Source organism: Channa argus, chromosome 9 (assembly GCF_033026475.1).
Source record: "Channa argus isolate prfri chromosome 9, Channa argus male v1.0, whole genome shotgun sequence".
In the NCBI taxonomy this organism is placed as follows: Eukaryota; Metazoa; Chordata; class Actinopteri; order Anabantiformes; family Channidae; genus Channa; species Channa argus.
The window spans coordinates 11,480,954-11,504,972 of NC_090205.1; the positions used below are offsets into that span (position 1 = coordinate 11,480,954).

At 41.0% G+C, this 24,019-nt stretch overlaps 2 protein-coding genes across 21 annotated transcripts in view; both read right to left on the reverse strand.

Moving 5' to 3' along the window:
* The window catches only part of mcf2lb (mcf.2 cell line derived transforming sequence-like b), a 35,124-nt gene extending 23,120 nt beyond the window's left edge, over positions 1-12,004 (reverse strand). For 2 of the 13 annotated variants that reach the window (XM_067516744.1, XM_067516741.1), the window contains exon 1: positions 4,282-5,022. In XM_067516744.1, coding sequence (XP_067372845.1) covers positions 4,282-4,681 — 400 coding nt within the window. In that variant the 5' untranslated portion in view covers positions 4,682-5,022. Of the gene's footprint in view, positions 1-1,339; positions 1,481-4,281; positions 5,027-6,458; positions 6,811-7,063; positions 7,927-11,431 lie in introns of those variants that run through there. The other 11 variants (XM_067516746.1, XM_067516743.1, XM_067516751.1 and 8 more) reach the window with 10 other exon arrangements.
* Positions 12,005-12,968: 964 nt separating this feature from the next.
* LOC137133561 (phospholipid-transporting ATPase IH-like) overlaps positions 12,969-24,019 on the reverse strand; it is a 31,007-nt gene continuing 19,956 nt past the window's right edge. The window contains exons 20-31 of one of the 8 annotated variants that reach the window (XM_067517287.1): positions 23,750-23,927; positions 23,545-23,647; positions 22,969-23,114; positions 22,511-22,570; positions 21,337-21,464; positions 21,111-21,246; positions 20,599-20,622; positions 19,652-19,717; positions 19,299-19,402; positions 19,033-19,198; positions 16,932-17,143; positions 15,727-15,866 (exon numbers count right to left, since the gene is read on the reverse strand). In XM_067517287.1, coding sequence (XP_067373388.1) covers positions 16,964-17,143; positions 19,033-19,198; positions 19,299-19,402; positions 19,652-19,717; positions 20,599-20,622; positions 21,111-21,246; positions 21,337-21,464; positions 22,511-22,570; positions 22,969-23,114; positions 23,545-23,647; positions 23,750-23,927 — 1,291 coding nt within the window. In that variant the 3' untranslated portion in view covers positions 15,727-15,866; positions 16,932-16,963. Of the gene's footprint in view, positions 15,867-16,931; positions 17,144-18,229; positions 18,343-19,032; positions 19,199-19,298; positions 19,403-19,651; positions 19,718-20,598; positions 20,623-21,110; positions 21,247-21,336; positions 21,465-22,510; positions 22,571-22,968; positions 23,115-23,544; positions 23,648-23,749; positions 23,928-24,019 lie in introns of those variants that run through there. The other 7 variants (XM_067517289.1, XM_067517292.1, XM_067517290.1 and 4 more) reach the window with 7 other exon arrangements.

Genomic DNA, 24,019 nt, shown 5'->3' on the forward strand with positions numbered 1-24,019 from the left:
AAACTGGCCACAGTTCAAATTGAAACTGAGAGCTACACAGCAAAGGGCAAAACAGATCAATACACAAAAAGTGGCAACGTATAATTCTCTGTTATGAGATTACAGTGCTGCTGCTTCGCTGTGTGTCTCATTCACTGCCTGTGGGTCTATAATGTAATAAACTGTTAACATCTGGGACGTGTACAGAATTTACTTAAGTAATTTGTCTTCCAACTTTGGAGAAACAGGTCACATTGCTCACATTGGAATGAGTGAACATACACAAACACACATCGCCACACTCAATAACCCACACACAAGTTATTTGAGTTTTGTGTTGTTTTGTGTTGTTTCATCTATAAAGTTCATCAGACTTATAAGTAGATGTCATACAGAGGAAATACAAAAGAAATGGGCATACTGTGGTCAAATGCTAATGAGGTAAACTAATCTTTGGTATCAGGGTAGTGCACAGTTTCTACCAGTAAAGATAAAAACCCAAATAAGTCAGATCTGCTCCGAGGATATTTAAAGAAGCCTGTATGCTTCATATTTAGTTTCAGGCAAATGAGGCTCCGCAGGTGTCAATGTCATTAAAACTCAAGAACTGCATCTCAATATGTATAGGGCTACAGAGCTGTACTGTAAGTAATAAAAGAAATGTTATTAATTAATTTTTTCAATGAACTTTTCTGATACTATAGAAAAAATATGCTGCACGTGTGAAAATGCATGCAATGGGCACAATAACAAGGACAGGCATCGAGGAACCAGAAAAGTCTGGACTTCATAGATGAGCACACAGACATAATTTTGTAAAGGTGGACACAGAGCAAACATGTAGCAGGTGACAAAAGAAAAGTACAATATTGACTTAACATCTTCGTCTGACTTTGTTTGTCTAGTTCTCAACTGGAACTGAGTCACTACACCACTGCCAATCTGACCTGGCTGTTAGTAGATAAACTTCAAGTCTTGCTGGATCAGTAATTGACATCACTTTGTGCAGCTCATATTTTTACTCTATAAACAGAAAACAGTGCCTTTACATACATAAACACTTCTGTCTTTGTACAGACGGGCAAGAAAAAGGGAAAAGGTGAGAAGAAAATGTTAGTGAAGGACTCGTGAAGCACTTTTAAAGATAAAATACGTTATGAAAGAAACAAAAAATGTCTCATTCCCCGTTGTCTGAATATTGAGTTTGTAGTATCCTGTAAACATGAAGACTCTCCAAAACCTATTATTAAAAAATAGTAAAAAACCCTCACATAGTCCGACAAACATCAAATCCAATAACTACTACAGTAAACGACAAGACACAGATGAATAAACATCCTTGTCCTATTTGGCATCATACCTGTCATGCGAAACCTGCTAAAGTGATGACATCAGGCTCAGAGCCAGTCCACTGCACCTCCAGCCGGTCTGACATCAAAATCACCAAAGCTAGGTCTACTTTGCAGTATCACAAAATATCCTCCCACTTTATGTGTCATCCCTCAGCTATTTACGCTGTATGTTAAGTAGATGCCTTTCACTGTGGGCCTTCCTCTAAGAGCCGTTTAAACAAACCAAAAAGACTTTCTGTTGCTTTTGTTTGGCAGTGAAACCGATCAGGTGACTTTGCCTTAAGCTAATACCACACTAACATTCATTCCTTGCAGTTTATCTCTACATTTCTCTCACATACAAACACAGGCATGCACACACACTCATACAAAACTCAAACTGTTGACTAGCCTCATGGTTCAAGTGTGACCACTTTTGGTTTGGTATCGTCTTTTGCCACCTTTAGACTCTTTCCGTCTGAGGCTGTCATGTTGTCACAGTGTGTCAAAACAAAAGGTTTTAACTAATCAGAGTACCACACCAGTACATATGTCAGCCAACTGAAACCCACGAAGAGGACAAAAAGAACAAGTTTACAATGTAAAGACAATGTGAAGAGACTTCAGACACCCGAGTTAGCCGTTTTGCTGATCCTGGGTAAATAGAGGACCAAAGGACAAATAACTGCAAGTGCAAATGTAGGTTGGTAAACAAACTGAGAATCTGTTCTTACATTTTCACTGGACATCTTTGAAATTCCCATATTTTTTAATTTCCCTCTATTATGGTACAGCTGTCTCTAAACACACCAGTAAAGATCATGAATGATGTGACAAAAACAATTAAAGCATTTATTGACAGATACGTTTTGTCCGTTTTATTCTTACTAGACCTACTGGTCTACCATACTCTGAATGAGCCCTCTCCTCTTGATTAGACATTTCCAGTGTCACCTCCAGTTAACAGGTATTGATTAAGGACAACAGACATATCTACAGACGTTATTTGAGATGCAGCTTCCTTTTCCTATTTTTTTGTCAAGTTAACCTCTAGCAAGGGGTGCACACCAAAGTATTTCTTTAAGAGAAGCCAGGCACACAAAGATGAGTCCCCATGGACTCAAGTTCACACAGAAACCTTTGGTGGCTTCCACTTTCTGACCCTGCATCACTCAGCCAGCCACAGATTGCCCCCAGCAACTCCCACACATATCAAATCAAAGCCATCCCCACACCCAGGCCAGTGAGAGCTGCACTTTTGTTTCCAGAAAGAAGCTATAGTATTGTGTTACTGAAAAATCCTCTTCTGAAAGATGTCAGAGATGTAGAGTTTCAGTGACTTCAAATAATATCTACTTCAATTGCTCTGATGTTCCAACCCTCTTCCTTTTATTTACAGCACTTCCATCCATACGTCCACTGTCCATACAGTATTATTCCATCATTGACAGCCCTCTAACCATCGGAGTGACAATAGGACCCAGTGTCAGACATTTCTAACAAAAGGAGTGAAACCACTCAAGTGTCTTTTTTCAATGATGAGTCAATGATCTAATGAGAGAGGAAGCGGAAATAATAATAATAATAATAATAATAATAATAATAATAATAAAATCCAATATTTATTATTATTAGTTAGTTAGTTTCAGATGGCCAGAGGGGGCCTGGTGGCTCAGTGGTAGAGCATTGGGTTGGGATGCACAAGGCCATGAGCTCGATTCCCAGCCCACCCTGTGCAACCCCGCCCAGCCACCTGCGGCCATCCTGGTGCTGGTCCCGAGCCCAGATAAAATAGGAGGGTTGCAGCAGGAAGGGCATCCTGCATTAAAAGTTGTGCTAAATCTACTTTTGCAACACCTCTGATTCAATTTGAGTTTTAAATGGCCAGAGGGGCTTTGAATAGTTTTAATTACATTTTTTATGTTGATTATTTAAATATTTTTAAATATTGATGCCCGCTGAGAAACTGTTATGGACAGGTGCTAAATTCAAGGCACTACTATTTCAGCGTCTGAAACATTTTGACACGTGGCCAAGAGGATCCTGTGAGCCAAGCAAATAACCCTGTGGTATGTAGATGACTGGTGTACTGGTCCTTAATCATTGTAGTTGACTGTGGTCCAAGTGTAACCAGTACTCATTTTCAACAATCTTTTTTTTTTTAATGTTGGCTAAGAGCCTAAATTGCTTTTGTGGTTTATTGAGCTCACATATCTCTGCCCTGTAGTACGCGAGAGATAATAAGAAGATAACAAAGTTGTTGCTAAATGGGCTCTAAAGTCTTCTATCCAAATAATGTCGACCCTTTAGTCCAACATTCCCTACACACACATACACACCACCTGGTTGTTGGTTTAGGCACTGATGTTTTTTAAAAGGCTTAATGGCAGGGATTATTGTCCACTCATGCTCACGTTTGTGGGTGACGAGTCAAATGTTAGTGGGTCAGAGTCACACACCTGAGCAGCCTGCAACAACTGACACAGATTAAGCAGGATTAGAGCAGTGGGGTGAAATTCAGATTCAACAGAACAGAAAGGCCAAACACACTGAAAAAAAAAAAAATGTTACAAATACAGCATTTTGTTCAATAATATTAATAACCACCTTAGCCAGAGCTCCATCTCTTTCCTGTGCTTCCACGACATTTATATGGTATTTAAGAATGGACAGTTCTGATTTTTGGGGTTTAGTTAACAGAGTTTATATTCTCTTCCTCTTTAGCATAAACAGATATTGCTGAAAATGGACACATGGACTCGATTTCAATACTAATAAAGAAACAACAAACAACTGCAGCATTTTGCAAACAAAGTGAAGCTGGCGGGCAGGTGGAGAGGACAGCTGGGAGATGTGGTTTTAAGATAACAGAACCAAAGTGTGTATAGTACAGGAATAAACTCCCAAACAAGCAAATACAGTATAGAGAAAGAAGGACAAGAGAATAAACAATATAACATCTGACACCTACCACACAGGCCGTGACAGCAGCGAGAAAATCTGTAGTATCTTTCCACCTCTTCCAGAGCGATCCGTACATGACCCCCACTCTCCCCCACTATTGGCCACAAACAAACATCAAATACTGCCTGAATTTGTTCCTCTTTGCTGTCCTCAGCTTGACCATCTAACACCACTTCTCTCTCTGCTTCAGGCAGTACATTTTCCACTGACCCTGAATCAGCCTCCACCTCTCTGTCCTCTTGAGTTTGACTCTCTCCCTGTGTTCTTGAACATCCTTCTCTTTGGTCCTGTCCATTAGACAGAGAATCTGCTTGTCCTCCCATCACAAACCAGTCCAGGTCCTCTCTGTCAGGGCATCCATCAGAGCCTACACTCACCTGTCCTACTTGACTCAACTCCACTTCCATGTAAAACCCAGACTCTACCTCAGCCTCCAGATCCTCCTACATCCCGAAGCTTGAATCTGCCTTCCGCTCTCGTCCCATTTTACTTTTCCAATCTACATCCCATTCACTCCTGATCTGCAACACCTGTTTCATCCAGCTTTACCAGATATATCCCTGGAACAATTTCCCTCTCATAACTGACTCTGACTCCACCTTTTCCCAGCCTCTCACTCTGTGTCAGGCTGCAGGTGCTCTACAGCCTGCAGGTCATCTCTCAGTAACTGCGAGGATTTCCTTTTGCAACCTCAGGTTACCTTCCATGTAGACAAAAGCTACACTGTAGCACCCGACCCCACCTTTACAGATTGCTCGACTAACCTTATCCACCCCCCGGCCCCAAAAGGACAGTTACCCAACCACTCCTGGCTCAACTGCATTGCATCCAACCTGGTAATGTATCACTGAGTCTGACCTGAGATCCAGTTATGAATCTGTAAAACTATTCAGGAACTGGAAAAATAACGCGTGGTGTGTTATGCTACACTATGTTGTGTCACGGAGGTTAGGTAGGCAGTGCTGATCCCAGCACTCATTTACCTAGGCAAACAAAGCCCGGACTCCTCGTCTGCCTTATCTCAGGATATGTGGACCAAAAGTACAAAGCCTCCTTTCTGACCAGCCTATTCAAACACTGCCTGCATCCCCATTTAACCATTCACAGAGTATATCTATTCAAAGACTCTATTCTTGTTTACACCACTCAAAAGACCCATTCTTACAAACTCTCTGAAAGACTTAATTCTAATGAGACCTTTCAAAGAAAGACACTGTTTCTTAACAGAATGTGGCAATTTAGATTCCAATTGAATGAATTGAGTAAAAGATATATTTCAGTCCAAATAAGCCAATAGATTCCAGTCTGTCTCCTAATTTAGACTAGAAGAAGTTCAGTGGTGAGCAAAGGTTTGGACGAGAGATGTTTGTGTGAAAGTATGAGTGTGCACATATGTGGTGTTTGTAGCACAGTGTTTAACATGTGTTTGCTCTACAACCAAGGGCATGCATTAGGTTATCAGGGTCACAAAGCTTCTGAGATAAAAGCTTCAGCCATTTGGTTGCCTCAGCCCCACAGATTCATTGTGTTTTTACAGGAAGTCAAATTGTGAGTGCTGAGGCAGAAAGGGACTGATATGTCAAAAATAGAGTTTTGTCTAATTTAGAGGTTTCCGTCCAGTCAGCATTAATTCCCAGAACAACGTTTACTGTAGTCGAAACAACCTATTTTCCTTACTTTTTCTCTTAAGCTTGGTTCAGTGACTACAGCAATAAAAATATGACCATTCACTGGTTGTTTTAATCAGTTACTACAAGGAATCTTTTATAAACCTTTTATGAATCACAAGTTTGTAATTTTGATCTTTGGAACATAGATCACACACAAAGACAAACACACACACACACACATACACACACACACACACACAGCAGACAAGGACAATTGACTATACTATAGCTCCATGCATATATACTTATTTACTATATATATATGCAGAGCAATACACAGATGCACTAAATTCATAAGAGCCAGGTATAGAAATATCTTGGTCCATGCAAGTAACCAGAAATATTTGAGGACAACCTCTGTCACAGGTGAAGCTGCCTCACAAAAACAGCTACAAACATTTATTGAATCTGCAAAGTTATGTCTCGCTCTACATTGTGTTTCCGGAGAAAACAGATGCATAACCTACTCACACCGACACACACAAAAACATCATCCATATGTCCCTTGACTCACGTGGCTTGAGTGGGACCATCGGCATCCCACTGTCCCACTGGGAAGCACTCCTCCGTGCTTTTCTGACCATGCCTTTTCTTCTGTGTGCTAGTAAATCCCACGAGAGTCCTTTTCTGAGCAGTGGCATAACCGAGGTCTCAAACGATCAACAATCTGGCTGACTGGACACCAACTTGAAAACTCAGCAGCTTCAATCAGCAGTTCCCACTTCTTTCTTTGCAGCAGCTTCTTTGCAGTTAGGGTGCTGTGTGCTGCAATTTCTGCATTTATTGAAAAATCTGTTGCAGAAATTTTTTAACTGCGGTTGCTGAGATCTGTATGTTAGAATCTGAAGTGGCTGTTTAAGCTGTGCAGTCACGCACTTACACACACAGGCACAAACTGTTATACACACAAAGACAGACACAGAAAACTGCCTAATAGGGAGCAAAGGGGAGCCCACAGGAAACACTGTGTGTGAGGCTCTGGGCGTGATGCCCTAAAGAACTGTAGCCAGAGCTTCAATCAGGAATACATTACACACACACATACGCTTGTGCACACAGACATGAAATGCACACATACACACAGATGACACATTGTCTTCATTCCTCTGTCAGACTTACCATCCCAGTCTCTCCAGGAGTTCTTGCGACTGGCAGGGCTGAAAGAGAAAGAGAAGCCCAGTCCAGAGATGTCCAAGTTCTGGATCAGATGAGTGAGCCGGTTCACAAGCCGGTGCGATGCCTCACCACCCTCCCGCAGATACTCATGCAGAGACATGGAAGCCAGCTGCTGGTCTCACACACTCAAAAACACTCTTCTGTCCACCTGCAAAGCTCTGCTGCAAACTCCAAAAGACTCCAAAAGGCAGCCCCCAAACCCAGACATGGGAAGGATCCTGTTGTAATTATGTCGGGTCACTCAGGATCAAGTGGACATGCTTTCACAAGCATCCTTTGAGATGTCTGCGGTGGCTACTTACAAGCCAAGTGTCTTCTGCAGAGCTACACTGGGGACTTGGAAAAAAACAGCACAGTGCAAAGCTGGCAGAAGTAAAAACAGCTGAGTCACTGTCTGCACAACCTCTAAAACAGACAATGTAACTTCACACTTAAGGTGAGAACGGCCCTGTCCTGCACAAAAACACGCAGTTACACTCATACACAAACACACACACACACACACATCTCCTCGCCAGTCTACCTATTGACATCTCAGTGTAGCATAGGTTGCCTAGAAAGGCAAGGTAGGAGGAGGGCGGAGGGGAGCAGAGGGCAGCCGTTGGAGCACAAATCCCCTTCTGCTGCTCTGGCTAATTATAATCCTCCACTAACTAATGGTCCTTGTCTTTATCTCTGTCTCTCCAGGTTCTTCCATGCATTCATTCCCGTGAAACCATAAAAAGATCCAAAATGCTCTGAAACATTTCAGCTGCACAGTTTAGAAAAAAAAATGTAGCGTACATACACAACTCAGGGTTGTTGCTTGATGTGTGTGGCAAGTAACTAAGAGGAGCCAGCACAGAGGGTCCTCTTTGATGGAGCAAAAGAGGTGGTTTCTTTCTGGCAGCCTTTTTAGTTTGTGTGTGTGGTTAAAGCTGGCAAGCAAAAGGCTGCTTGCAGTTTATAGGCTTAGAGTAGAAATGAAAGCTGCACCCTCACACATACTGATGAGACAACTGCAGCGAACGAGACACAAAACATCAGTTTCTTATTCTGTGACATTTACCCTTGCCGCCCCTATTTATCTCCCTGTGCACCCCCTTAACTCCCCACTCCATCCGAGTCCTCTGTTAATTAGATCTAATCCCTCCTATATAGCCTCTCCCACCTCCTGCGTGCTTCCTCATCTGTGGCTCATCCTGACCTTACGCACACATGTATCTGCATGTGTCATTATACCTCAAACACAGAGCCTTTTACAGAGCCTTTGAACATGATGTTGGAAGCTGCTAAAATCAACAAAGACCCTCAGAACTGATAACAAATAAATGCAAACCTCAATTGAGGCTGATGATAATGTTATTAATTTTTCGGATATTTGTCCATAAACACAGACACAAATATAAATATACAGTAATGGACAAATTTTGGATTTGTGAAAATTTGGATTTAATGACTGTGTGGCAGTAAAAACACTGGGATCACCAATATTATTGCATTTCAGCAGCACATGAACTCTGTAGCTCCTCAAAAAAAGTTCACCAAAATAATGAAGAGCAGTTATTAGCTGAACACGGATGTCGGTACAAAACATCATGGCAATCCATCCAATAGACTGGACAAGGCGATTGACCAACTAACAGGTGAACACTGCCATCCAGCTGCTAGTGTGGCAAAAACAAATAAAAAAAGGCAAAAGGAAATCCTGACATTATGACCAATTAGGATGATTAGTAAAGACACCTACTGAAAGACAAAATAAACTAACCATCTACTCTCTGGCTTTAGCTAGTTCTAACCAGAGACTAATAGTGACCAGCTGGATCCATCTGGCTATACAGCTGCTCCACCTTTAGGGATGAACAACACACCTTGCTTATGCAGAACAACTAAAGGCCTGATCAAAAAAACATTAAAAAAATCCAAACAGTGCAAAGGAGGACCACCTGATCAATATCAAATTAAAGTACTAGACAGCAAATTAGATCAAATGGCAACCAGGAAGTCATGTCAATGTGGTCAATGTGGAGCTGCTTGGAGACCCAAAAGGTGTAAATATGCACTACTCACACCACAATTACTACCGTATAAGTAAAACAGCACCCAAGTCGACACCGGCCGCAGATGAACATATTGTTGTTGAAAAGCTAAGACTTATGATGCACTGAACTGGATATGTCCCTTTAAATCGACTGGAAGTAGGTCAAATGCCCAGTTAGAGTTATAGAGGCTGTCTGTGATTAAGGTTGCAAATAACAGTTACTTCCATAAATGATTAATCCTCCATTACCATGGTTTTAAATAATTCACTCCATAAAATAAAATGTTTGTTGATGGCTTCTAGAAGTTACCATGCATCCTTTTTTGTGTTTACTGTTAGTAAAGAAACATTTGCAGGGTAACTTGCTAAGTGATGATGGTAAACAGAGAAAATATTTTTTACTGCTGTTGGACTGATCCTCAGTCATGTGAGACATGGTTGTTTTTATGCAATCATATAAAATGAAGAAATGCTAACATTTATGAATTCCATTTTATCGTCTAAGCTAAGCTTTGCTAAACAGCTCTGCCCACTCAGTGCTGCTCATGGATGGACAGACGGGATCACTGCCAATGACTTTATTCACCAAAAAAGGAGAGCAGCCACACTGTGGGATGAAAATGGTTCCTCATGATTTTTATCAGCCTGAGGACACTGCATGTGCACTCATGTTAATAGCACAGCAAGGTCAGAAAGCAGGAGGTGCAAAAGACACAAGGTGTGTCTGACTCTTCCTGTGGGGAAAAGCAAAATGAGCGGGGTTCTGAAAGGAGGTGAGCAACTCACCAGTTTAGACCAGGCTAAACCTTTCTTATCCCCAGCTGACTCTGTTTCACTAAATGCCCTTTTCCTCACTCTCCCTTTGTCTCTGCTGTCTTCTGTGATCAGTGTTAGTAACTCTCCTCTCTGAGCCGATTACAGCCCTCACCCTCCTGCCACAGAAAATTCCTGTCACATTTGCTTAAATACAAAATGCTTCTAGTGGCTCCATATCTATTTGGCAAAGCTGCGCACACTCATTATCTGCAGATCCTGTACATGTAAAAGAGAAAATTACAACCATTTTGTATCATTTGCATATTTGCATTTTATTTTTGCTTTTAGCACGTTTCTTTCCAACACCTTCATCGTTGCCATGTCCCCCTCTTTCCTCATGCCCACCCACTCACTACTGCCATACTGGTGCTGAGAAGGAGAGAATGCAACTAAAGCCCACTGTGCTGTATAAAGCGGTTGAACCAAGAGCTGCACCACCACAGAAGAAGTATATGGCACAGTGTATTAATAAACCATTATTTCTTTTTATTGGACTTACCTGTACTGTAGCTGTACATACACAGTTGCTACTAATGCAGCTGCAGTGAGGTCAGTCATCACTGAATGGCCAACTGCCCTCCAGTGAAACTCTACCAGCACCACATGAAATTAGATATCTACGGACCAAGGGTTCGTTGTGTGTGTGTGTGTGTGTGTGTGTGTGTGTGTGTGTGTGTGTGCATGCGAGGTAGTACGTTTAGCTATGTGTGGGCAGTGAGAAACCACATTAGCTGATGAAGGAGAAAAATCGGTTTTTGAATAATAAGCAATAAATCATGATGTTCTGGGTTTAAGGAGCAACATCAGGAGATCACATCTGCAGCTGGAGGGGACAGGTCTGAGCTGAATGTGTCCACCAGAGCCAAATACTAGTAACTGATTAGGGTGGAGTGATGAAGTAAACAGATAAATGAGGTAGCATTGGAAAAAATATATATCAATATCAAACAAATATCAATCTGGCTGCAGCCTACTGTCTGCAAATCAGATGTTATAAAATTTGACATAAGATGTGTTGAAAGTATAATAATGAAAAAAAAACACACTTGCTTATTAATAATTTCAACACCAGGCACTGCCTTTTCGTTTACTGGAACAAAAAAATGGGTCAATATCACGTTACTCTGCAAGCAAAAAATATAAGCAGATCTTTGAACAAAAACACAGCTTGCTAGCCAAGCACCTGTCTAGCTTGAGGCAGAAACAGCATGAACAGAACCACATTAGCCTAGTGCACAAATAAAAAAATAAAGCTTGCATAATGTTCTTGCATCTCTATTCATAAACTAAAATATTGGCCCTAAATTGAACTATGCAATCTTTGTATTTTTGTCTCTTATTGCAGCTGAATACAGAATAGCATAAGCATTTCATCTACATAAAGATTTCCAACATACATGTTTAATCCTTTGCGTTGCAGAATACAATTACCTGTGATTGTAGTTTGTGTTTATTGTGTTGATTTCACCCACCTATGCTTTGAGTTACAGTCCTCAGTCTCTCCAGCAGCTCCCCCAGGGCCATCTCCTCTGTTTTCATCCACAGGATCATCCTCCAGAGGGACAGCGGAAAACCAGCTGCCCAGCCAACAGACACTTTTGCAGGAAGAAGTGACAGCTTGCCTGTTTTCCCTGAACTGTGCTGTAGAGACTGGATGATGGTGGGAAGGATGGGAGATGGGGATGCTGCGGTGACAATCCTAGTCAAGCAACAGGCACAAGAAGGATGCAGCAGAATACCTCAGAATATGATTCCCTAGAACGAATGTTGGAGATGTAGGGACGTGACAGACAGGGGGTGTGTGCACCTTGGCAGTGCCGAGATGCTCGTGAGAACGGTGCAATTGAAGATGGATTTGATAAAGCCGCTCCAGCAGTGACAGCCTCAGCTGCAGGGACGACTCCCTCGCAGAGAGAAATGCAGAGCACGGGTTGCCGCCAAAGGAGATGGGGAGGAGTTGGAGCAGGAGGCTCATTCCCACATGTATGCTTCATCACACATGATGATGCAAACCTGTGTACTGTGTAGGCATACAGCAGGGGGAGGGGAATTGAAGGTCAGTGTTGCAGTTTCGAACAGCCGATGCAACAGTGACATCCAGTGTGGAGGAAAGGCCTAACAGCTGCGTCATGGAAAAACGGTAGCACTGTCGTGCACCATCCATTATACTGCATTGCCACCATGTCACCACAGATGGGTATGACAAAAATGACTGAGGTTCATCCAGAGGGCTGAATGGCCTGCTGAACAGGAAAATAAAGGTAAATTGCCTAAAATCCCTTTAGTCAGGGGAAGATGTGTTTAAAGACTAAAAGTAAGAGTAACAAATACAGGAGGTAACCACAAATCTGCTGCTGGCTCCTCACCTCTAATTAAGCCTAGCACTTGCTACAAGCAAACCTGAATCAAATTGTTGACAATTGCGTAATGTAGACATCAAGACTGGACATGGATGAAAAATGTTTAGAAATGCAAAAAGCCACTACTTTACTTTTAACCATCAGCAGTGCAGAGGTAGGCTACAAACACTGCAAGTACTTACCTGCAAAGGTACTTTACTACAAGAAGTACCATTACAATTTTCTTACTTTAGTTAAAGCACTGAGGATCAACTCTTAACTTTGTTCTTTTTTATTATGGTAATTTAATAGTAACCCTGTAAGACTTGATTGATTTTTACCTTATTGGTACCGTTTCTGCATAAATCTAAAATGCTATAGCGTCATGTTTCATTAATCCAGAAATTTAAGGGGAAACTATTTCAGAGATTTCTCGTCCTTTAATTGGAAAATAATCAGCTTATTCTATAAGGGAAAACAAGGCAGCCTGCTGTGTTTCACCTGTAAATAATGAAGACCGACTGAGGACTATTGGACTGGTGGGAAATGACAGGACCTGAAATGTGAGGACAGGTTAAAATATCAGACCTTGATAATGGCAGAATATGCATAAATGATATGATTAAGCTCTGACTGTAACACTAATAATGAACAAGATTATAAGTAGTAGTAAATGTTTTCACTCTCTTTATTACAAGCAGAATGACAATACAGTGCTTCGCCCTCATTTGCTACAGACAGGCTGGAAAAAAGTCAATAAGTGAAGTTTTAACATTTTGATCCCCCCACCCCCAAAAAAGCATCGGTCAAAACCTGTTCAGTAATACAAACAGTGCTGTACTGAAAGTATGATATGAAGCGCGCTGCTCAGAGCATAGAAGACGACATTTCAGATCTTAGCCAAGCTCAGGAGTGACAAGTGATGAGCACCGTTGTGCTGATGGACGTAGAAAAGCAGTTTGACATTCTGATCAGAAGTAGGCTGGTGCAATAAACCCATTTCACACAGACGCTGACACAATCTGTCCATTCCAAGTCAAGTTATTTGGTCACTTTTATCTCACCTACTACACCCTTTTGTTTTTTGTTTTTTTGTTTTTTAGAAAACTAACTTGTGAGGAACAGTGAATGCTCATAAACCCCAGTCAACAGCAAAGAGATGGTGCTTTCAGGGGACAACTGATCTGTGGTAGAACACAGTGTGTGTACACCATCGGTAAATCTATATTGAATTATATAACTTATTTTAATTACAAACTTGGAACACGTGTTTTAACAGAGTTAAAATATAGTCTTCTCTCTGGGATACAAAAGTAGCAAAAGAAATATGGAAATATAAACACAAAAATGACAAGTAGTGAAAATCTAAGCTATGAAGGACTCTGCTAAAAAACTGTTTCCATCACACTATGACAGTAAGTTAGACCTCACAGCATTGCAGTTGTAGGATTGGTGTATGACATGTAGAAAAAGTCTAGAAACGGTATGGCAGCAGCACAGTGTGGGAGGACACTGCATTAAAAACACCAAGGCCCTTCCTGTAAAACAGCTGAGGTCAGATCATTGAGCTTGTTGGGGCTTTTGGGTTTTTGAGTGAGAAAATTCCTCAACCAAATTGAAAAATCATCTGTGCCGAAGTAAAAAAAAAAGAAAAAAAAAAAAAAAACAAGAAAAAACAACCTACTCTAAACACCTGTTATTAAAATTTTACATGTTGGCAGATGGTGATGTGTATGAAAATAAACTGTATTAACATATAAAAATGCTTTGCAATCTGACATTCAAGAATTCCAGAGTCAGTTACTCGCTATATAACTCGACAGATATGCTTTGGACAATGAGAACTTCAGATGTTAGAAATACAGAAAAGAGGTTTATCCATAATAAGCTACAATCTTCTGCTGGAGGACATGATGGACATATCAATTCAACATTCTCATTGATTTGATTGTGACATCGCCAATTCAAGTCTTCCACCTACTGACAACAGACTTCTCATTACAACATAAGTACGTCAAAAGTTTTCAAGCTACATCCATACAGAAACAGGGACCGCCATCAATTTTTCTTTTTTAACAATACAGAGAAAACTCATTAATTAAACCCCCTTACCACAACATGACAATAGCATTCTTACATTAACTTTTGCATGACACAGAGCATGGCAGCAAACACGCAAGAACAATGCAACAGAGAGGAATAGTAAGTAAATCAGGACATCCATAAATAAAGACTCCTCCTGTTGCTCAACATGGCCACATGGGGGCAGGAGTGGGTACAGTGTGCTCACAGTTCAGGGGAAAGAAAAGGTGTCAAAGATTGAGATGAACCATGTCTGAGACAGCAGCAGTGATATGATATGCTACACTGACAGATAGGATGTAAAACAATCCTTGACACTATCACAAAGGTCAAGGACAGAAATTCCCACTGTACCAAACATAAAAGTCCTCTGAACCTCTCACAAACATGTTTAAATTGATCTAGAACTATAATCCACTGAAACTGGTATATGAATTAAGGCAGGGTGGCTAGAATACTGCACATCCCTCTTCTTATTTCGCCCCCATATATATCTCTCTCTCTCTGTGTGTGTGTGTGTGTGTGTGTGTGTGTGTATGTAAGGCTTTGTAATACACCACTTCTAATTTTTGACACCTTTCTCCTTTGGCTCCTAGCCTGCTGCTGTGTGGTTACCTGTAAGGCAAAAGTGTGACGCATACAAACGTACAATAACAGGCAAATTCATGCACACACTGACGCACATGCATGCACACTCACACCTAAAGGGCTAAGCTTGACGGCTACCCCTTACTTGGCCAGACCACATACTGTACATAAATGTACAAAAAAGCAAAAAGGACACAAAAGTGAAGGAACAGGCAATAACATGGGACTGAAACTAAGGACTAAGAATACAAAATACCAGTCTATTGACTCGTTAACTGGACAGCTCCAATAATGCACCTGCTGCGCAGATGGTTCCCCTTTTGTTCTTAGACTTTTTTTAACTAGGAGTTTCAGCTAGACCAGATATGGAAACAAAAAAAAAATACAAATTATGGGAGTGATGAGTCAGGGCATTAATATCTAAAGGGTTATCCACTCAGGTGAAGCCCAGAAAATGCACATGGTGAACTCGGCATGGAGTACCCATGCTTTTAAAGTGTGTGAACATGGTTGTATTTTGATCGATAAATCCTTGTTCCTTGAGATGCAGATCTTGGGATGTACTGTATGCTGTAACGTTTAACCAACAGGATTCCCATACACATGGTGTCAGAGTCTGTGTATTTCACACAGAGGTCTCTGGCCCAGGAGCGTAGTAGGCAAATCCAGCCCCTGAGAGGCAGAGCATGTAGGGGCTGAGGGAGCACAAGTCTGCCCCTTCACCTTCGGCCAAGTGGGCCAATAGTATCTGTGGCAAGGGATCAGACCTGCAGAGCGACAGCGCCTCTGCAGCACCAAGGTGGAGGTGAGAGGAGTCTGTGCTTGTGCCTTTGTAGGACTGATAAGAGGACAGTGGAGTCAACTCGGCCAGGCCACCCCGAAACTGCTTGTCCTGATCCTACAGAGAGACGGAGGGAGGATGGATCAACAGAAAAGAAATCTCAAAACTACAAATGTGAAAACATGCAGATCACGCCATAAAACTGAACGAGGAAAGGTGTGAGACAGGTTAACGGGCGACTTCACCAATTTTCAACTTGCTTTCTATGGCTTTAGATTAGGGTGTAAAAGTACGTTAATGCTTTTAAACCCCTCTCAGACTTCCCTATATTAAAATATTTCTCTGCTTTTAGCTGATAAACTCCTCCAGATGACATCACTCTGAGGAGTTTTTCAACATTAATAGTTCAGTTTATGTCATCTGGAGGAGCTCTGGAAAAGCAGGTTCAACATAATTACAAACTCCACAGGATGAGTGACAAGATGACATAATCTAAAATTAAGGTCCCTCCAAGTGCCATCATCTGGAGGCATTTTTCAGCCAGAAGAAGAGAGCTATTTTAATATAGGAAGTTTAATGGCATTTACTGATATGTACTACCCAAACAAGAATTTAAAGGAGGCAAATTTGAAATCAGTGAGGGCATCGATTAATGCACAAGATTGAGAAGCAGGGTTACAACCAGAAGGTAAAGGTCTTTTTCAGAGGGATGGAAAAGTGTAGATAATTGATAAACCTTCCTGATCAATAACGATAAAAAAGTCATGGTTACATGATTATGAAGTAAGGAAAGTTAACTACATCTCCAAAAAGCAGTCACAAGTTCACAGTTTGCTGGAGCCCACATCAGACGTGCCAATAGATTTTGAAGTAGCACGTGTTTAATAATAACAAGATAAAATTCTATTTCACCCAAGTCAAGTTCAGTTCCATCATCACATGCGGTGAGAATTACAGCACACTTCAACAGCAGCACTGCAGTTTAACTGAAGATTGTGATTTCAGAAAGCAGGTTTGATGGAAGGAAACCTCATGCAGATGCACTTATGTTGGCCCAGTCTACCCCCCACCCCCCCAAGCTTGAGCCAAAGCTCCACAGCATGCAGTGCAGAGCAGCACGAAGCATCACGGCAGGAACATTAGGATCTCGGGTCCCCACGTCAAATCCCTGTGTGCTGTTACCATGGTGGCCCTACCCCACCTGGGGGGGGACACTAGGGTTTGCTGAGCAGGGTGCTGTGGCCATGTGACATCATGGAATCATAGGTCCTAGTAGATTTTTCTCCGCTGTCTCTCTCACAGCTCCTATCAGGGTAGAGCGGGTCCTGCTCATTGCCTCCCGCTGCAGGGCCAGGAGCCACGCAGCCCTCCAAAGCCCCAGCTGTCTTTACCTTCTGTGGACGATGTTACAGGAAAGGAAGTGACAATGGAATCTGCTCAGACCTTGTGCCTTGTAACTAATAATATCCAGCCGGTCCCAGTTAAAACTGACTGAAGTCTGGCATCAGAATACAGGTTTAAATACTGAAGGAATTTCAGAACACTCCACAACAATCAGTTGTTGTGGCTTTTTGGTATTTATGGACTTCTAAATACCTTAGCAAACTTTGCATCTGGGCTTTGTTCTTCTCTTGACACTCTGAATTTGACAGGTCAGGCTTTCAGTATACTGATGACACATTTACTTTATGTTTACTAGACAACATGTTTTTTACTGCACACTGTCAATTCAACAGTGCTCTTCTGAACCATAAACATGCGTGAGCACTGTTCAGTTTTGACCTGATCACCCGATATACATTTCAGAAATATATATGAATGCAACATGTGCATGTTTTCAATCCTTGCTGTGGGATGCAAACCTTTTTTGTAAATCAGATTTAGGACATTCAGCATAAAATGACACAATGCAGCCAGTATTCCTACTGCATACACTAACCAGATTGTTTTGCATTTTGCTTAAAAACAGTCCATATATTATCAGATAAACTGATATTTTTGCAGATACTGATTTGTTGTTCATGTTTTGTCGATAAAAAGGTCTCAACAATAAATCTGAACAATTATTTTACATTTTATATTCACTATTTTTGAAAAATTAAATTGAATCTGATTTTCTCACTAACTTTTTATCTTTGATCAACTGATTGATCAAATAATCATTTAACAGTTCAACAACATGATGTGGTCACAATCAATTAAAACATGGTAGTGCATGCAACTTACTGTACAGTTCTTAAATAACATATACAAAAGTGGCATAAAACACATGAAATATACAGTGAAATGGTGATTTCATATCTGGCAGGAAAGGACTACTACAAATGTAACCTGGCTTACATAACCAGACCTTGTAGCATTTTCTGTAGCATCCTACTAGTTAGTTTAAGGTTAAGCAAGGTGTTGAAACAGTTATGAGTGGTTTATACCGGAACATGCCACCATGCACACAGAGATGACGGCTTAAAAGAGAGAGTCACCTACTCCTCCTGCTCCTCTCGTCTCTCTGGGCAAATCAGAAACTCATTCTGCTGGAGGACTGAGAAAGCATGAAGATGGTGGATGGCTCCACGGTAAGGCACGGGCGAGTAGACTGCAGTTACCATGACAGAGCAAGTGAGTGCAGAGGGCAGAGTCACAACCACACGGGGGCAAGAAAGGAGACGATAATGAAGAGAGAGGAAGAAAAAGGAGAATGGCAGTAGTGAGGATGAGGAAAAAATGGGTGAATGAAAGCAAAAGGAAGATAGGAACAATATTTGATGGTGTGAATTCATTAGTGCAGTCCATCAGGGAGCAGTGACAAGGGAGAAAAGAGAAGAAAGAGCACAGGAGGAACAAATCTGTCAGAACTTTCACTCATTTTTTCATTGGTGATAAAGCTTGCTTCAAAGGAAGGTGATGCAAAGGCACAGTGAACAGGAAGTCACGCTAAATCAAGCTGATGCCCAAAGCTTAATAATCTTCCTTGATGATTAAAAGAGTGGAATAGATTTGCAGCTTAATCATATAGTTCAGCGTTATCAGAAAATAAGTATGAGCTAGGATTTGAGAGAATTCTACTTACTATACTAGGTCATGTCAGTCTTTGAACTGAAATGTACTGTGAAAGGTGCAATTCAACAAGTGATTTTCTTTTAAAAATCAGAAAGCATTAATTAGTCATTGGTTAATGCTTTAGCAGAGTATTAAGTTCACACTATCAGAAGTTAATATAGGGGAAATTCTAAAACCTAACTTGTCTATTTATAGCTTCAGCATAACTAGAGTTCATGCATCCTACCTGTGCACGTTCGGTAGCTGTGGGACATACGGCCCTGCAGAGGACCTTCTTAATGACATCTGGCAGCAAGCTGACCGTAATAAGTAGGATGATGCTGAGCCAGGCTGGACCACTGGACAGCATCTGCATAAACACGTAGTACATCCTCTGGTAGTTCAGGAAAGGCCTGATCAGCAACAGGAAATACAGAAAAAGATTCATTTACCAAGAAAAATAATAACCCACATAACCATTACAGATGCTATTAGAAATATATAACATTATACCAAATTATGCCTCCCCAGAGAAGAGAGAAAATAACGTAGAAAAGTAGTGACCCCCAGATGACAAAGTGATTGATCCAGGTCCAGTGGTGTGTGTCCAACGCAAGCTGAAAAACAGAATACATTAACAGTAAACACTCTAACAATCAATATAGTCAACAAGTCAGCCTTAGGGTTTTACTGTTGCACAAACTGAGCAGCAGGTGTGGTCAAACATGTATAGAACATAATAGTTCATGTGTGCTGCAAGTTTGTCTACACACAACTGAACATTTGCAATGGTAATGAAGGCAGGGTTTATGCTACACAATAGTGTTGAGAGCTTTTTTTCCTCCAATCAACACATGTTCACACACCTTGAGTGTGACAGTGAAAACTAGAACGGTGAAGACGAGGGTCCCAAAGGTCCAGTTCCCAAACATCTGCAAGGGAAGACAGGAAGTAGGAGGTCAATAGCCACATACAATACATACTAGTCCTTATTGATTAGTTTTACAGTGCATCTATGGGCACGAAAAAGAGCAGAGACACCCTATCTGCTGTGGTAAAATGTAATCTGTTGAAAAAGAGTAAAACCCTTCTATTATGGTTTGGGGCCAATAAACCAAGAAAACTTTCACTTCACCTCTCAGCATCCACATTTTCCTACCTGTGGAAATCCTAAAAGATTCGAGCTGACATCAGGAATGAACAGATGGAATGAGAGTTGGCAAGGAGCGAATGAACGAAGGAGGTGGGTGGGGACAGAGGGAGGATTTTTGTAAGAAACACTGCTGTGTGTTGATAGCAATCTTTGCTATAAGTTTTTATTTTTTATTCATTATTCTTTTTTTTGTTTGTCAACGGCATAACAAGATGAAAACAGCTCAGTCAATCCACAACTGCTGAAGCACTGGAAAAACAAAATAAAAAACCCGAAAACTGATATCACAAATACGTGGACAAACACACACACACAAAAATGCACAAACACGTAAGACAAAAAAGAAAACAAAATGTTGCATCAAAATCTACAGTATACTACATACTACCATCAATCTATTTGCTACCATAACAAACCACAAGTATAGAAGGTGGGGGGAACATCTAAGGTTCCTACTATGTCACTGAAGTTGTTAAAATGCTAAACAGGATTCAGGGCTTTACAGAGATTAGCAGATTAATGGAACACTAGAAAACTACACATTAAAATGAAAGTGCATTGATGACGTGAGGTGAGAAACTGAAAGCTTAAAACGGTACAACAGGAACTAAAACAGCGTGAAAGACAGAGAGAGCTGACAGGAGGGGGAGACAGGCTTACCATCTGTGTGTTGGTGGTCATAAGCTGAGGAAGAAGAAGAAGAAGAAGAACCAGAAGAAGAAGGAGAACAGCAAAATAAACAGAAAGGAAGCAGAGAGAAGGAGGGGGAAGAAAAGAGAAAAGAATCAGGACAAAAGGATAAAATGAATTCCAGGATGTTTAAACTTAAAAAACAGGACCAAAGGCAATCAAAACTGTTGACGTGATACAAATTAACAATACAGAGAAAAATGCTACAGCGTTGCCGATATGAATGGAGATCCAGTGTTTTTGACCTATAGAGGAGCCCCAGGACAGAAACCTTGCTGTTTCACATCCATAACAGCAAGTCATCTCGTAACACCAAACTCCTCTTTCATGTAAATCCAATGGAGATGGATGAATGTGGGTAAAGACAGTGCTTAAACTATATCCATTATGTTTTAGTTTCCTTGAAGGACACATCAAAACAGCCACAGAATGATTGGATTTCTACTCATTTCACCTCTGTTGTCAAAGAGACAGAGGCTCACCTGTCCATTGCTGGTGAAGGTGGTGTTGTCAAACAGGAAGTAGGCACCAAAGAAGAAGATGACAGCATCAAACACACCCAAGCATGTCCAGTACAGAAAAACAGGCCAGCGGAGAAGGGAGTTCTTCGCTATGTCCCTGAGAGAGAACAGGTAGGAAAAAAACAACAAACATTTAATTGTAACACTCAACAGAACTTTTAGAGGAGGTCAAACATTTTCTCCTTACCTGTACAAAGATGGCTCCCTTTTCAGTGTCTCCATGGTAACGTGTTGCTCAACCAGACTGTAGAGGAGGATGGGGAGTGAGGTGAAGCTGATGTTGTACAACGTCAGATAGGCAGTGTCGTACAGAGGCTGTGAAGAGAAACACAAACACAAACTCACACATCTTGAAATGAAAAGCCATCTTAGTTTGTAACGCTGCACTTACACATTTTGGTCATTTTGGTTTGGCCATCTAGAACGAGTGACAAGTTGAAAACAGAAGCTGAAATGTATGATTATCCTACTATGCTGCCCCTTTGGTAAAATTCAGGAGAAAAAAAGAAATTCCAAGGCCACAATTTACCAATCGAAGGTAACAAGGTGCTACTGTATGTTTTGGCCACAGCTGTAATAATAGGTGCAAATAATAATACGTGGCCACAACTTCATAACACATTTAATGCTAAGCTTTTGGTTTAAAAATGCTAATCTGAGACAAAATTCATCCATGTTTACACATAAGCACAGAAAAACAACACGTATAAGAAATAACCACAATTTTTAAAAAAGGCACGTGACCTGATAAAGCAGATAAAGTCAGGCTCGTGCAAACACACACCCCTTCATACTGGCTTATTTGTGACCAACTGATTTGATTTTTGCTAAATATCACTATAAGGGTTCCATACTTCACAAAGTTTTTATGGCAAATTGGTTTACAAACAGTTGCTTCACTACACATCCAGAACAAAAGGGTTTTCAGTTAGTGGGAAATATATGTCCAGTATTTGCAAAATCTGTAAAGTTCTGAACTGCTAAATGCACCACTGTGTTCACCATCTGGTAACCAGCCTGTCAGCCATTTAGTGCTGTGAAGGTAGAATACCATGTTGTTTGTGCTGCCAACAGCTGTTAGAGACGGGATTAATGAGTCCTGAGTTTTTGGGCAATCTCACTGGTCTACAAGATAATAAAATACCCCAAGGAGCTGAAGAAAACAATGGAATCAGGTGAGAATATTCTGTGCTGTCTATAAATGCCAAATATGGATCAGGATCCACCATTAATAAAAACATAATGCATTTTTTGAAATAAAAAAAAATTCTTAAAAAACTCTTACTGAGAGTATGAACCTAGTATTTGAACACTGTACATATAACACTGTGTGCTTACATAGCATAGTATAAACTACTTACCTGCTGGGAAAACCCACAGAAGAACTGATACAGGAACTGAGGAAATATGAAGCACACATTCTGGAAAGATTTGGGGGGGGGGGCAACAAGTGGAGAAAATGATAAGCTTGTGACAAGTACATGTGAAGGTATTTCAAGAATCTAAAAATGCCACTATCTACACATTTTTGTTTATGCAGAGACGGTGCCATAAGCTCAGTGAGTGGGCCGGAGAGAGCTGGCCTGCCAAAAGGAGAAAATGAATCAGTTGGCAGGGCAGCGCTTGCTGTGGAAGCCGCCCACACTGATCATCGTGCTCATGAATCCAGGAGAGAATGTTGCACCAGGGATTCTTGAATCCCATAATCTGCCAGAGTAGCTGCAAAATCTGGTTCTTTGTAACTCACTGTAGCACTGGGAATTACGATAACGTGATTAAAATGTGAGCCACTGGGGAGCACGAGGCATTCATTTAGCACCTTGTAGAAGAAGTACTGAACAAGCTCAGCAATTCGGATGTAATAGTAGTGCCCATGAACAAGTAACATCTTCTTCAGGTGTTTAAACTTTGGGATGGCATAGTCACTGTTTCTTGCTGCCTGCCGGCCTTCTTTACCCATGATGCCTGCGGGGAAGAAAAGAAAAATTATATTCTATGCAGCAATAAGTACGTTTAACGTAAGTATTACACAACAAGAAGTCTCTCTATTTAGAATTCTTTATTTTCAAGTCAAGCTCTCTGCTCAAAAATGTTTAATGTTTCTTTGATCTATGAATATTATTTCAGTGACAAATATCCTGCCTCATTAAAAATCTTTCAAACTAATTTGAGGGGCTATTGCCAGAAATATTTGTTAACATTTTATGTTTGTATGTTTTTATGTGTGAAAAATGCGTGAAAAATATTGGCTTATGCATCTTTATCAGATTTGCTTTAGGCCAAAATATCAATTAACTGTATATGCTTGTCAACTCTGGCTCTAATAAAATAGATTTTCTATTTAGTAATGTAGGATTTAGGTAATTAGCCTCTAATCACGGTGTAATGAGCTCACCAATGCCCACATGTGCTTCCAAGATCATGCTGACATCGTTGGCTCCATCGCCAATGGCAAGGGTTATCGGGTGCTCCTTGGACGCTTTGATTAGCTTCACAATCTGCAGATTAAAAAATAACAAACAAATAAAAATCACTCCCACTGTTTGGCATTTAGGACGCTGCCTGGAGTGTATTTGCAAAAGTAAGTGCAGTTTTGTCACCTGTGCTTTCTGCAGTGGTGCCATGCGACAACAGAGCACGGCGCTACAGTTGCGACAGATCTCTAAGAAGATCTCTCTGTAGTTCCTATGGCCAGCACCCTCCTGGTTAGGCTTTAATACTGCAGACAGAGTGGCCCCATCGATGATCAGACCAAAGTCGAGGCAGTCTACCGACAACCTAGGAGATAACATCATAGACCAATCAATAGAGCTGTAGTCTACTTATTTGACCAAAAGTTAAATGTGCACATGCTGTAGGCTGTGACTGGA